Here is a 13,831-nt window from a genome sequence, read left to right as displayed (position 1 = left end):
GGTTCTGTTTATCACAAAACAAGACGTCTGTGCACTGCAGCAACTGTGAAGCATGGCGGTGGAAGCATCATGCTGAGGGTTGGGTAGTTAAATGGTGAAAAAAAAAAAAAAAAACAAATGTTAAACTCTAACCGGCAATTATAAACTGTTTATAAAACTGATCACAGCTGATTAGCATCGCAAACATAGCATCCAATAACTCCTGACCTTTGACCCCAAACCCCAGAGGAGTTAGAGAGGAGGAAGTTCAAACCATCTCTACTGTAGTGTGTATCTTAATCCTGTACTCCAACGTCTTTCTGCTCGACTTTCTAGAAAGATTTAAAGAGGAGCAGCAAAAGCAAAAGAAGTGGATTAGCAGAGCTGATGGTGTTACCTGTTAGCATCTCATGACAGCTGTGAGTCAAAGCGATGATCTTCAGTCAGAGGCTTCTTGAGATTTGTTGGAAGACTGACTGCTACTGGAGATCCTTCTCACATTAACAAAGATTCTCACATGGTATTTTTTGACATTTAGTTTCCATTTGGGGATAAAAAACAAGTATTTTTTAAATTGATCATGTCAAGGTCACCTATCATGATGCTGCCACCACCGTGCCAAACAGATCAATCACATTCAGGAAAACAATTAACTTTACTCCAAGTTTTCTTCACAATACATTTAATATTTTTGTCACATTGCATCCAAAAATTTAACGTAACTGGGATTTCATAGGACAAAACAAAAATAATGAAAGCATGATTGTAAAGTGGAAGAGAAATTACCCATTTTTAATTTTTTTAAATCAAAAATCTGAAAAGTGTGGCGTGCCTTTGCATTCAGACCCAATGAATAGATGAAGCTTTTTCTGCTAAATAGTTGAAGTTCAGTCAAATTGTGTATTGAGAAATCAGTTTTTGACACAGATTTATGTCTGGCCTTTGACTAGTTCATTCTAAGGCTACTTTAATGTAATTGTGGCAAGCATGGCTTCTTATGGGTTTTTTTTTAAAGAAGTGGACTTCATACTCTAACTGGGTGACTTCTAAGGCTGAAACTGGTTTTATTTTGGGGTATCAGAGTAGATGCATGCCACACTTTCACAATGGAGTATTAGGGCCATTGCAAATAGAAAAAAGTAGCAAGTTTATGCCAAAAAAAATTTTTTTTTAATTTGATTAATCTCAGAAATATAAGGGAAAAGATTTGAATTTTTGGAGTAAAAAATTTGCAAGAGGAAAACCCCTCAGATTTTGAAATTAATCTCAAAATTGTTGGAAATTTTTGAGTTTCAAAAATCACTTTTTTTTTTTACTTTTGAAAGTCAGAAATTTCCTAATTTTTAAAAATGTTTTACATAATTTCTGAGTTTCAAGAGTTGAGAATTTGCAAGAAAAAAAAACTGAAATTAGTTTTTGTTTCAAAAATTGCAAATATTTGACTTCTGAAACTCGGAACATTTTTATGTTTTTGTCGCAAAAATTCTAAGCGTCAAAAGACGAAAATTTTCAAAAGTGGAACATTTTTCTCCCTAAATTTTCATGTTTTTTTCTACAAAATTTCAGATTTTTTTTCTTGCAAATTTTAAACTTTTCAAGCTCGAACATTACACAAAAATACTCTAAGCATTTCTGTGCTTTTTTGGCAGAAATGTGCTCCTCCATTTTCATTTCTTCTGTCTAAAATGTCCCTGATAGGCCGTCGTACTGTCCTGACATCATGAAATCCCAGTAGTTTGCAGGTTTCTAGTTGTGGGAAAAGTTGAACCAGCATGAAAACTGTTGAGTCTAATTTAGACTCCATCCTCCAGACCACAACAGGTGCCTCCCCTCCTCCTCCACCTGTCTCCCCCTTTCCGCGGCGCGCTGGCCGTGACCCAGAAAGCAGCCGTCATTCTGCAGAAATGGTATGCAGTCCGCTCGGTTCGGTCACCGGATCGGCGGCAGCTGCTGAGCCCCGTCCCCCCCGGGGCTATTTTCACCCGCCGGATAAAGTGCCGCAGCTCGGCGGGATTCGGCGCAGAGCAGCGGCAGGATGAAGTCCCGCACAGACGGCTGCGCCTCCGAGTTGGACACCGACACGGACAGCTCCGATGGGAAGTCCACGGGCGGCTGCAGCTCACCCCGGGAGTCCGGGGAGAGACTGGAGGCGGAGGGCGGCTGCCCCGTTACGGCGAGGCGGCGACGGCGGCGCAGGAGCGGCGTGGGCGGCGGCAGAGACGCGCGGCTGTCCGGCGTCAGCAAACAGCGGCAGGCGGCAAACGCGCGGGAGCGGGACAGGACGCACAGCGTGAACACGGCCTTCACCGCGCTGCGGACGCTCATCCCCACCGAGCCCGCGGACCGGAAGCTGTCCAAGATAGAGACGCTGCGCCTGGCCTCCAGCTACATCTCCCACCTGGCCAACGTGCTGCTGCTGGGGGAGGACTGCCGGAACGGGCAGCCTTGCCTCCGGTACCAAGACATGATCCTGCACGGCTCCGCGGCGCTCAGCGGCCCCTCCCTGCGGCCCATCTGCACCTTCTGCCTCAGCAACCAGAGGAAACAGGTGGGGCGCTTTCTGGACCGCAGGGTCCGAGATACGGTGCACCGATTTATCGGCCCGCCGATTCGGCCGATAATCTACTTCATCAAAGATCTAAAAATTAACCTCTGCCCTCTTCTGCTCTCCTGTGAGCAGAGGAGGCCAATTAAAAGTATCACTACTTCAACATATTTTTACTCAAGTAAAAGGTAGTCGTCCAAGAAATTGCTTCAGTAAAAAAGTATTTGGTAAAAAGTCTATTCAAGTCCTGACTAACTAATCAAAGTATTCAATATTTTAAAATTACATCAGCAGATGGACCAAAATATAAAATTAAGTGTAAATTTTGTTATTTAAGGACAAAAATGATATTAATTCCTATAAGAAGCTAATTTTTCCAAATCAGTTTCTTTTAATAAATAAACTTATGAAACTTTAACAAAAACCGTAGGTGTGTGTTGCTGTTTGGGGATTTTTTGGTTAAAACATGTTTGTTTTTCATTCAGAGGGTAGAAAATCTAGAAACTTTACTCAAGAAAGAGTAGAAATACTTCATAATAAAAAAATCACTCAAGTAAAAATAAAAACTACAATGTAGTAAAAATACTCATAAAAGTAAAATTAAAAAAAAGCTACACAAGTAAATGTAACTGAGTAAATGTAGCTAGTTACTACTCAAATCTGCCTGTCAGAGGTTTCAGACAAAAAAAACAAAAAAATAAATAAATGAGTACAGGACAAAAATCTGAATCGGCAGGTCAGGTTTTTTAACAAAGCGGTAAAAACTGCAATCAGTGCACCTCTGGTCTGACTATGACGCTCAGCGGGAAGAAAAATAATACATTTTTTAAAAGCACAAGTTACTTTTAAAAATTTGCTTCAAAACTTAAATATTACATTACAATTTGGTTTGATTTTCTTTTCACTGCCCATATATGGTACAGTTATCAAAAATAAAAAAAATCCTGAAAGTGTTTATTGCATCATTTTCACCCTTTATGGACAAAAGAAAAAAAAAATCTGACATGTCTGAAGTGTGGTACAGCTTATGAGTCTATTTCGGAATAATTTTGTTTTAATTATTATCATTTTAAATATAAAAAGAAAAACTAAATTTAAATTTCTACTCATCTGTTTGACTCCAAAAAATGTTTGTTTGTTGTTTACATTTTGACCTCAAATCCCAATAATCAAACAAAACTTTTAAAAAATCCCCCCAAAAAAGGAAACTTATTTGATTCCACCTCCAAAAAGAATAAATCTTTTTTTTCCAGTAGAAATACAAGTTTGGTTTAATTTTATTCATATTTAAAATTATTTCAAAACAGTACCTGCACTGAAAAATGGAAAATTCATCTTATTTATCCGTTTTATTTATTTTACAGCTTGAATTACTCTAGTAAAGTATACACTTGTGATGTCACTACAGATAGATACATAAAATAATAATAAGAAGAAGAATCATATCTTCCTAATGCTAACTGAAGTGCAGAGGATGTTAAATGTTCCAATTTCTTTCTCATTTTATCTTTATTTTTTTAATTTACTTTTATTTTACAACTATAAAAGCTATGTTTTATTGACCACAAAAGAAAAAAATGGCTAAAATTTCCATAAAACCTCAATATAAAAATCAAATAATAAACAATTTCCCCCCATCAGGTTTCTGATAATTAATAGAGTTAATGAGATCGATGTTTACGTTTTTTAATTATGTCAATAATGTTTTAAATAAACAATTAAATGTGAAAGTTAATTTTTGAAAACTTGTATTCATGATTTGCACTCACATTTTATTCATGTTAGAGATTAAATGATTAAAATAATTAAGTATAATTTAAATGGTCACACTGTACATTATATTCCATACCTGTTGCACCAAAATTTGGAGAGGAGCTGCTTCTTCCTGTTCATCTCCAGCTGTCCCAGTCTGGCCAGTAAAATCAGGAATTTATAATTAAACTGCAAATTACAAAGGAAAGAAGAAGAATTAATCATAGGCTGGGATGAGAACCACAGTGAAAAACAACTCAATATTAAACATTTAAAGACATTAATCTACAAGATTCACATGGTACAATCTAATAAATCTATGATTACATAAGAAAAATGTAGAGAAGTCACCAGCGGTCAGAAACAGGTGGGGGAGGAACAGCTGGAGAAAACTTTCATAACCACCAATATGGTGACTAAATGTGGAAATTCAAAATTTGTTACCAACTTTGATGGTTTTTATCCCTTTAGATTGCTTCTTTACTCAGCTGATAGTTTTTATGTATTCTTTTCTTGAATCTATTGTAGTTCTAAGATTCTAACTTTCAATTTTTCAATTTTAAATACCAGTGCGAAATATCTGACAAAATAAAACCCAAACCCATAGAAAAACATCTATAAAAATGATAAATTTTTGCATTTCTTGTACACAGGTGTTAATCATTAGCTTGTACAGGAACAAACATCTCTATAAACATATTTAAATACACAATGTTGGTTAAAAAACTGTTTCTTTATCTCCACAGCTCAGAGATGGAGGGAAACACTCCTCTTCTGTGTGAAACGAAGCGGCTCTGGACAGACCCGGAGTCCATCTGATGTTTACAGTCTAAACTTTGTAAATACATATTTATTTTTTTTAACATACTACAGGACAAAAATGACTTTTTGAGCGCTTTCTGTCCAGCTCGGTGAGTTTCTGAACCTCAGTGTTTTGACTGAGAGTAACCCGAGTCTGTGTGCGCAGCTGCACCTGACGTGGGGCTATTTTGGTCCCCACCGATAGTACAAACTACCCCCTGACCCACCACCACAGAGTGTACCTCCTAAAAACAAGCTGGTCACCTTCAGTGCAGTAGTTGCTGTCAGTTTACTGGTGGCTGCCTTCAGCAGTAAGAAGGCTGTCCATTACTACTGCCTCTAGTGGTGGACATCAGTAACTGCAACACTTGCAGAATCAGACAGTGCAACTGGTTTAGCTTTATTCCCCAACAACCATTAGCTGAAGTTCTCAACATACTAGATAAAGAATTGGATACATTGATATTCTACCAATCCACCAGCTACAAAACCACCAATTACAGGAGAAAATCAATTGGTTACCTAAAGAAACGGGTTGGTTGGCCTGTTATGCCTTGCAGGAAGAAGGTTCTGTGTCTTCCTCGTTCCTGAGTGAGTTTTCTTCATGTTCACTGAACAAAAACATGGCTGTTAGCTTAAATTGTTTCTCTAAACCAGAAAAGTGTCCAACTATAGTTCTCAACAGCTACTATCCAGCTTCTCCAAGACACCTAATTTCAGTGATTGGTGCGTTACTATTTGGTATCTAGTTTGCATTACCGCCACCTACTGGTGTGGAGTGTCGTTACCAGGCCTTCATTTTCTTGTGGCGTTTATTTGCCGATTATAACTTAATGGCGCATTACTGCCACCAACAGGTAAGGGGTGTGGATCAGGATTCTAACATTTACACTAAATAATTTAAAAATATTAATTAAATTCTTCCAACTAAGCCTGTACACAAAAGAGACTGCAATATAACTTTCCTTATATTTCTAAAAATGTAGCATAATATATTCAACTGCCTCTTCCTATTCTAAAGAGTGCTACTCAATTCACTGTGTCCAAAAAAGTTGATTTTATTGCAGATGGAAATATGAACCTTCAATCTCAAACCGTATTCTGCCTACTGAAAATAATTCGACTGGGAATCATGGATTAAAAGATTACATTGTGCTAACAAAATGAATGTGTTAATGTGAAAGCAATGAAAGTGAAAAGGTTAAAAAGAGGAATCTATTCTTAACCAAAACTTCAATGTAGCTAGCTAGTTAGCTACACTGAAGCTACTTTTCAATGTGATTAGACGATAGCCAACGCTGAAACTAACAAATTTTTGATGTGGCTAGCTAGAGGCTAGCTAGTTTTTAATATATCAAGCTAGCTAACCTGAAGCTAGCTAGTTTTCAATGTGACAACATTGGAACTCTAGTTTTTGATGTGGCTAGCTAGAAGCTAGCTAGTTTTCAATATATCAAACTGGTTGCACTAAAGCTGACTAGCCTACTAGATTCAGTGGTAGATTAATTGTACATTTGATTTATATGTAAAAGTCAGATTTTCTGGCTGTAAGTTGGAAAGATCAACTAAAATATTTTCCAAAGTTGGACATCTGTGAGACAGCACATGTTCAATATCCAACATGGCTCCCTCTAGCTAGCAAACATCTTTTATTTAAGAAAGGCAGGTTTATAATTTTGTTTCTGACATACCAGAAACTCAGATGTTTATAAATGTGACATTTTTATTGTGGGGATTTTCTTAACCTGTCAAATATTTTTATGATTAGTCGTAACTTGATTTCACTGCACACTGTTCAGACATATTAACCTAAAGTGTTGAAAAGTTTACTACTGCAATGCTGCACAGTCACTTTAACAGCACAAGATGTGCATCAGACTGCCTTTTGCACTTTTATGGAATTTAAAAATGTGATATTAAACTCATGTGGATCCCTTTGATATTTATAATACAGCACTAAACTATTACTGGGAAATTTTGCCCTCTACCTCAGATCTGTGTTTTAAATACGAAGGCCTACCTCTGATCGAAATTAATAACAGGACTGTAACAAATACTTGAATGTCAGACTCGTCTGTCCTTTGCACATTGAATGAAACTTCTTGAAGAAAAATGTATTTTTGTACGAAAAAAATAAACTTTATCAACCAGTCTTTGTACATTTCTTTCCAATAGTAGTCTCAAGATTTTTTGAATAATCAATTGGAAAAGTGTCATCAATACCACAATTTTTAATGTACCCTGATATTATACTCAAACACATCAGGTTTTATATTTTAGTAAATCTTTATATTATTTAAAATATTTCTTAAATGCACCTATACATAAAAGTTTTAGTAAAGTAGCAAAGCAGATTAAGCTAAGTGGAAGGAGCGGGGCTTGATCAGACCAATCAGAGCTGGTTATAAATAGCCAGTAAAACCTTTGTACTTTTATGAACTTAACATTTAATTTATTGCAGTGAAATACAACAAATACAGCAAAAAGCGTTTCAATAATCTTTATTTCATAAAAAAGTCAAATTGGTTTATATCAGATTAAAGAAAGTATAAACTGACGATAATCAGGTAGCTGGCGAGGCATTTTACAGGGCGGGGGCTGGTTGGGGCGTTTCTTCAGACGGACTGAGCAGAAACAGGGAAAAATGGAAATAAAACTAAACAGAGTTTGCCAAAAAAAAAAAAAAACAAAGCAAAATAAACGGGATAAAAAAAAAACTTTGGCAAAACCGATTACATTTGTCAGCCTTGCAGTCGCATGGCTTCCCTTAAATATAAACCCAATCCTGCTTCAGAACCAAGAGGCTGGGATTATTCCGAATCCTTGGATCCAGATTACAGAAGGCATTGGAGACGAATCGAGAACAGAGGGCAGAATTCCTGGTTTTCCTGATTCCCCGGCGGAGCCATGGCTCCTCCAGGACCGCTTACTTTTAAATACTGCTGAAACGTTTCAGTGGTAGAGGTGAGTGTTTGTGGAGAGAAATCAGTAACAGGAGGTAGAAGAGGAAGGGCCAAGACATTCTACTGCTCCTGCTGCTACAAAACAAAACAGAACAAAAAAAACAAAAAAAACTGGAAAAGCTCGTCTGGTGATGAAGGTTTCAGTCTGCCTCCTCTTCATCAGATTCAGACTCTGCAGAAAAGAAAATTAGATTTTTTTAGCAAGAGTTTTTGGAGCCCAATTGAAGCCATGTTCAAACAGTTCAACTTTTATTTTGACACATTCTGTTAAAAATAAAAGATAAAATCCTCATTAGCTTTCTAGCTAACACCTGATGGTTTTGGGTCAGTTCCCACGTCATGATGCTGCAACTACCATGTTTCAAAGTGGATGTCAGGAACTTTTGGACCGTAACGGTTTTTTCCAGGGGAATATGAAGAGTTCAGGAGAGTTGTGACAAGTTGAAGACAACCAGTTTAATTGGACAGGATAATTATGACAAAAACTGTAGAGTTTAGAAACCCTACCATTTGCTTGTTTTTTTAAAAAACTAAAAAGACTCCAAACGCTTAAAAAAAAACAAACATTAGATTGTAGACGTAGCATTAGCCTGTGGCTGCATTACTGCTATAAGCTAATGGTGCAAACGTGATTGAAGTCAGTGACGTAGGAAACTTCCATGATGAAACAATTTAACGGCATTTGTTTAAATATTAGTTTCATGTGACATGGTTCTATATGTTTGATTATCAAGGTTATTTTTAGAACCAGCAAAACGTTTTAAATAAAGTCAAAAAGAACAAAGATACAAGTTTATTAGAAATCTGATGCCTTGTCTCCGTGTTTTGGTGAACAAGTTTTCATTGTCACTCAGTGAAAACGAGGCGTCCATTATGATCAGGACGTACATTCATATTCTTTTATTGGTTCTTTTGGAGAAAGCTCAGTAAATTAGCCGCTAAGCTAACATACCTTCCTCGGCGTTCTTCAGCCACTCGACGAATTTCTTCATCTGCTCGAGGAAAACGCTCTTCCCCTTGGCGAGGTGGGCTTCAGAGTACCACTTCAGTATGGCCTCTTCGCTCAAAACGTCAGCTGAGAGACGGAAGACAAAGTTTCTCAAAGCACCTGCTTCGACTCAACCACAACTCAACACAACGGAAACAGGAAAACAAAACGCGGTGACTCAGTTGGAGGCAGACCTTTGTAGAGGAGCACCACGATCTTCTGAAACGCCTTCATGAAGTGGATGTTGTCGTAGCAGTACTCCTGGATCTTCAGCAGCAGGCTGAGCTCAGACAGACCCTGGGAGGTGAAGGCTTTCAGCAGAGGGCTGTATTGCTGCAAAAAAAAAAGATTTACAGGAGATTTTACAACACAACTCTGCATTATTTTTACTTTAACATCTTTGTTTTGATCATATTGGAGCTAAAGGCCTCCAGCAACTGTAAAGATAAAAACAAAACGGGTGATAAATTCATTTTATGGTTTTTGAAGATTTAACTTTTTAGAAAATTTTGATTTTTTTTCACCTTCAAGTGTTTGATGGCTTGTTCGGTCACCAGCTCTTCCTTCTTGTTCCACTCCACGCAGCTCATCACACTGGTCCAGATGATGCCGATCATGCCCTGCTCTGACAGGCCGGCCTTCTTCATCTCCTCCCTGGTGAAGGCGATGATCTGAGGAGCAAACACCGCCCGGTTACCGATGGTTACCACCCATTTCCCCTCTCTGTTGATGGAGTTACAGCAGCAGGAAGCTCACCTCTTTCTGAGGGTCTCCACGCAACATCATTTCCTGGAGCTCCTTCTGCAGCTCCTTGCGGGCGCCGATCGATTGCTGGTTGCGGGCGAAGTCGGACAACTCCTTCAGCCCGGCGTCGGTGAAGTACTTAGAAAAATGCTCACAGCTCCGTTTGTTGGCAGGAAAGAGTTCCTGAAGAAAGAAATAAAGCAATCCCAAAGCAGGCGAGGTCAGACGCAGCTCAGGACAAACTACTGGAAAATTATCAAACATGGATGCTATTAGCCTTTTTAGCTAAAGTCATCATAATCTGATGTCGACAAAAAGGTAAGGTTTGTTGTTTATGTGATAAAGCAACAATAGAAGGAACAATTTCATAAAATAGAATGAAGTTAACATTTAACAATTAAAACTGAATTTGCAAGTCATATTTTAAGTGTTTAATTCTAATTCACAAATAAAATGCTGCACTTAACTTGAACAGAGAAGTTCAGAAACGCAGTGTGTGCAAATTTCTTCCTTCTACTTAACTTTTCATTCATACACTTTGACATAAACACTCTTAGTAAAACTATTTTGGGATTGTGGTAACTGTCATTTTAGCAGCCGTCCTCATGATGGTTGTAGAAATCTGGTCTTAAAACCTGATTTCAGCCTTTAATTTTTTTTACTGGATCAAAATCAACAGAAAACTTTAAACCAATGTGGAAAATATTCACACAATACATTAGTTTGCTTATTTATTGACAAATTAAATGCTAATCTACTTCATCTAGATTCACCAGCAGCAACTTTTCTTATAAAGACAGTTTAGTTGCCTCAACATTTTAAAAATGACTCTAAAAAGTAGATTTTTTTGATTTTCATCTAAATATTCAAATATCAGGTCAACATCTGGATTTCAGGCGGCTCGTCTGTAAAAGCACTGGATGTTTCCATGGTTACAGGAGATGGAGAGCGTCTCCTTTAACGTTTTACCATCAGCCTGTTGTCCATGCCGACTTTGCGCAGACTGCCAGCAACAGAGTTGATGTCCTTCTCGTTGATCCACGACTTGAACAGCTTGACAGCAAAAGCTGCAGAAACTCCTGGAAGCAGAAGCAGAGCCGGGTACAAACTAGTTACATTTAAAGTAGCTACATTTAAACTAGCTACATTCCACTTAGCTTCATAATTTTGTGCATCTGATTATGTAATTTTAAACATTAAATGATAATTTGATCAGTACTTTTTATTTTACTTGAGGAACAATATTTTAAGTTCTGCTACGATAGAGTGAAAGTTTTGGGCACATTCGGGTCAAACACAGGAACAGGAAGTGATAAACCCCAGCAGGAAGTGGCTGTGTGGAGCCTCACCCTCTTTGACGAGGTTCTCGTTGTAGAGGCTGGTCAGGATGGAGGCGGATATGCTGCCGTTGGCCAGCAGGATGCCGGTCAGCATGGCCAGCTTGTTGCGCTCAGACTCAGTGAACCCCTTTAGAAACAGCAGCAGCTGCAAACAAACAGCCTCAGCGTTAGCAGGTGCTGCAGCCGCGCTGAGGTGTCTCGTTGCAGTGATAATCCACTCCATCTATAAACAGCTGCGCCTCCTCACCTTCTTGATCTCCTCCTCGAAGCCCTTCTCCAGGTACTTGTAGCGCCTGATCAGCTTGTTAAAAACCTGATGAGAGGAACAGAAACCTCGTCAACGTCTGTTGTTTAAACCCACCGGAGTGTCGCGTCGCTGCGTCACGTCGTACCTGAGCATATGCTTGCATGGTCTCCAGGTCTTCCTGCGCCGTAAAGAGGCAGAACTCGGTGCGGGTCATGTCGTCAGACAGCGTCCCGCCTGGTGCTGTGGGACACATGGCGCCGCCGGTTAGCTTTCAGGAAACTCAAACACAAACCGCCGCCGCTCTCTGAGACTTACCCAGCATGCCGCCGGCCACCAGGATGTCGAAGAGTGTCTCTGCATACCGGCGGTAGTCGAGTTTGGCGCCAGAGGCATCAAGGAACTTTGCGACCGCCTCCAAATCAGTGCCAGTTTGATTCAAGCCTTGTACGATACTTTCTTGAAACTGAGTAGGGTCAAATCTCTCCTTTTCATCTAGGAGGGGGTGAAAATAATAACGTTAAATCAGAAGCAGAGAAATGGAGGAAGAAACTCCAAGAGGAGAGCAGTTACCTCTTTTCCTCGTTTTGAAACGCTGGCCGGTTAGCGTTGGCTTTTGCTGCTTTTGATTATTCATAAAAGACACCTGGGAGGAGACGAAGACAACGGTTAATGACCAAACTACAACAGAAGAAAGACTTTACACCTTTCAGACATGCTGCAGCTCTATTCAACAATAAACAGTGAAACTGAACAAACTGGATGGAAGGCGATGATTTTACTCACAAAAACAAACAAAACTCTGCTGGTAAATTTGTTTTAAAATAAACCAAAGTCAGGAGGAAACTAGTCTTTTCTAAATGTTTTAAAAACATAATTTCACACAAGCTGTGTTGCTGCACACTGCTGATCAGCTTGGCAAGAAAATAAAACAAAAACATCTGACTGACTAGAAATACAACAAGCTGCTGCCCATTTAAATAAGATTTAAAATATTGATTAAATTCAGCTTTTTATTCAACATTTTGCTGGATGTCTTAGAGTTACATCTGCTACAGATAATGTAGGAGAAAAGTTTTACAATACAGAGGTTTTTTCAAACCAAATTTATGTTTATAAACTTCAGTTACAGAAATAAATACAAGAAAATGTAAAAGTTTATGTTACCATTTTGCTCACACCATCCTCTTAAAAGACTGCTTATGCGAAAGAGTAATAATCAAAATATGAATTTTGATTTTTAAAATATATTTTACACTGATTGAATTGAACAAAATACAGACAATTAAGTCAACATATCCATTTTTACTGGTAATCTAGTTCTGCAAGGGGTGAAAATAAATTCCCTAAAACTTAATTTAAAATGTCCCAGCTCGCTCAACATTTAATTTATAACACTGGTGTTACTAAGAAAGTCTCCTGATGCTCTTTCCCGTCAATTTATCAGGTGCGGCATGAATTTCCGGGCTGATCGGGTCACATCGTGCCACCTGACCCTAACATGTCTTCATGCCTGCGGTCTTTACAGTAGTTTGCTCAACGCTCAGAAATATAAATACCAACATATTGTTTTTAAACACACCACAAAACTGTTTTCTAAAGTTATTTAATGTAAAATGACGCAAAATAACAGATTTAAGTCTTATTTTTTCCTCACAGGTGAGGCTTTTAAAGCGCCTCACAAAAGGAAGGAGGGCCAGACAAAAGGCGAAGCTGGGAGGTACAATGGAGCTGGTGGGTGTCGGGTCGTGATTTCGAACAACTGCCGCCATTATCGGTCTTTTTATGAGGAATTGTGTGTAAATCCAACGTGGAAGGATATCAGGAATATTCCTGAACAATCTGATCATTTGTACGCTGGGATCATTTCATACTAAAGCCGGCTAACTAAGGGATTAGCTCAGGCTAACTTCGGGCCTCACCATGCGCCGGGCCGCTGTTTGTTAGCCGGGCCTGCTGCGTTACTAACCGGGATTACATCACCAGCATTATTCGGTTCAAACCTCACTGAGATCTAAGGACAGCTGGTCTGTACTTAAACACAGCCTGCCATCGCAATGTCACGCCGATCCGTGACACTTTGTTGAAGCAGAGCTAAAGAAAGCGTGAGCGCAGCTAATGCTAGCAGTAAGCTAACTAAACTGGAGCAAACAGGATTCGCCCTCCGGCGGACCAAAACCCCCGACTCCAAAAGAGCCCCTAAACTTGACTTACAACAACTAATTAAACATGCCGCCGGTCCAAATAAACAACCCACAGTTTGGAGAACACTTGAGGATTCTGGTGAGTATACTCACCGAAATTAATGCAGATAAAAAACGGTTGTGAACCAGGGGAAGTGAAGCAAATGTCGAGTCTCTGAGCGGCCCAAACAAAAAGACCTTCCCGTCAGGACTACAGCTGGCTCCGCCCACCGCGCATGCGTGGTTAGAGGGGATGAGAAGAGGAGGATTACCAATTCTTCCAACCCACCCA

General features: G+C 39.0%; 1 protein-coding gene, 1 long non-coding RNA gene and 1 pseudogene across 2 annotated transcripts in view; 1 reads left to right on the top strand and 2 right to left on the bottom strand.

Moving 5' to 3' along the window:
* The window catches only part of LOC148160618 (uncharacterized), a 34,636-nt gene extending 28,725 nt beyond the window's left edge, over positions 1 to 5,911 (bottom strand). The window contains exons 1-2 of the long non-coding RNA XR_015765364.1: positions 5,600 to 5,911; positions 4,374 to 4,465 (exon numbers count right to left, since the gene is read on the bottom strand). This is a non-coding gene — a long non-coding RNA (uncharacterized LOC148160618). The remainder of the gene's footprint in view (positions 1 to 4,373; positions 4,466 to 5,599) is intronic.
* LOC106906679 (basic helix-loop-helix transcription factor scleraxis pseudogene) lies at positions 2,013 to 3,053 on the top strand (annotated as a pseudogene).
* A 1,651-nt stretch (positions 5,912 to 7,562) lies between the features above and the next one.
* bzw1a (basic leucine zipper and W2 domains 1a) lies at positions 7,563 to 13,779 on the bottom strand. The gene is made up of 12 exons (XM_088012826.1): positions 13,654 to 13,779; positions 11,930 to 12,002; positions 11,675 to 11,851; positions 11,505 to 11,599; positions 11,360 to 11,425; positions 11,122 to 11,257; positions 10,742 to 10,851; positions 9,785 to 9,955; positions 9,553 to 9,699; positions 9,223 to 9,361; positions 8,993 to 9,115; positions 7,563 to 8,212 (listed from the first exon to the last, which is right to left on the bottom strand). The coding sequence occupies exons 2-12, from the start codon at positions 11,991 to 11,993 to the stop codon at positions 8,181 to 8,183; spliced, it is 1,260 nt and encodes a 419-aa protein (XP_087868952.1). The 5' UTR covers positions 11,994 to 12,002; positions 13,654 to 13,779; the 3' UTR covers positions 7,563 to 8,180.
* Between the last annotated feature and the right edge of the window lie 52 nt (positions 13,780 to 13,831).

The sequence above is a fragment of the Poecilia mexicana genome, unplaced genomic scaffold (assembly GCF_051168715.1).
Source record: "Poecilia mexicana isolate PSO_F unplaced genomic scaffold, ASM5116871v1 scaffold_2, whole genome shotgun sequence".
NCBI lineage: Eukaryota > Metazoa > Chordata > Actinopteri > Cyprinodontiformes > Poeciliidae > Poecilia > Poecilia mexicana.
The sequence above is the reverse complement of the archived record's forward strand: the minus strand, read 5'-3'. Positions and strand labels throughout refer to the sequence as shown.

What these genes read in the sequence shown, in the direction of transcription:
- bzw1a (XM_088012826.1), bottom strand. Translation starts at nt 11,993, where the DNA reads ATGAATAATCAAAAGCAGCAAAAGCCAACGCTAACCGGCCAGCGTTTC. An exon ending in GTGGAGACCCTCAGAAAGAG is followed by an intron (nt 9,700 to 9,784) that starts GTGAGCTTCCTG and finishes TTTGCTCCTCAG; the next exon opens with ATCATCGCCTTCACCAGGGA. An exon ending in GCTGAAGAACGCCGAGGAAG is followed by an intron (nt 8,213 to 8,992) that starts GTATGTTAGCTT and finishes TCTTTTCTGCAG; the next exon opens with AGTCTGAATCTGATGAAGAG.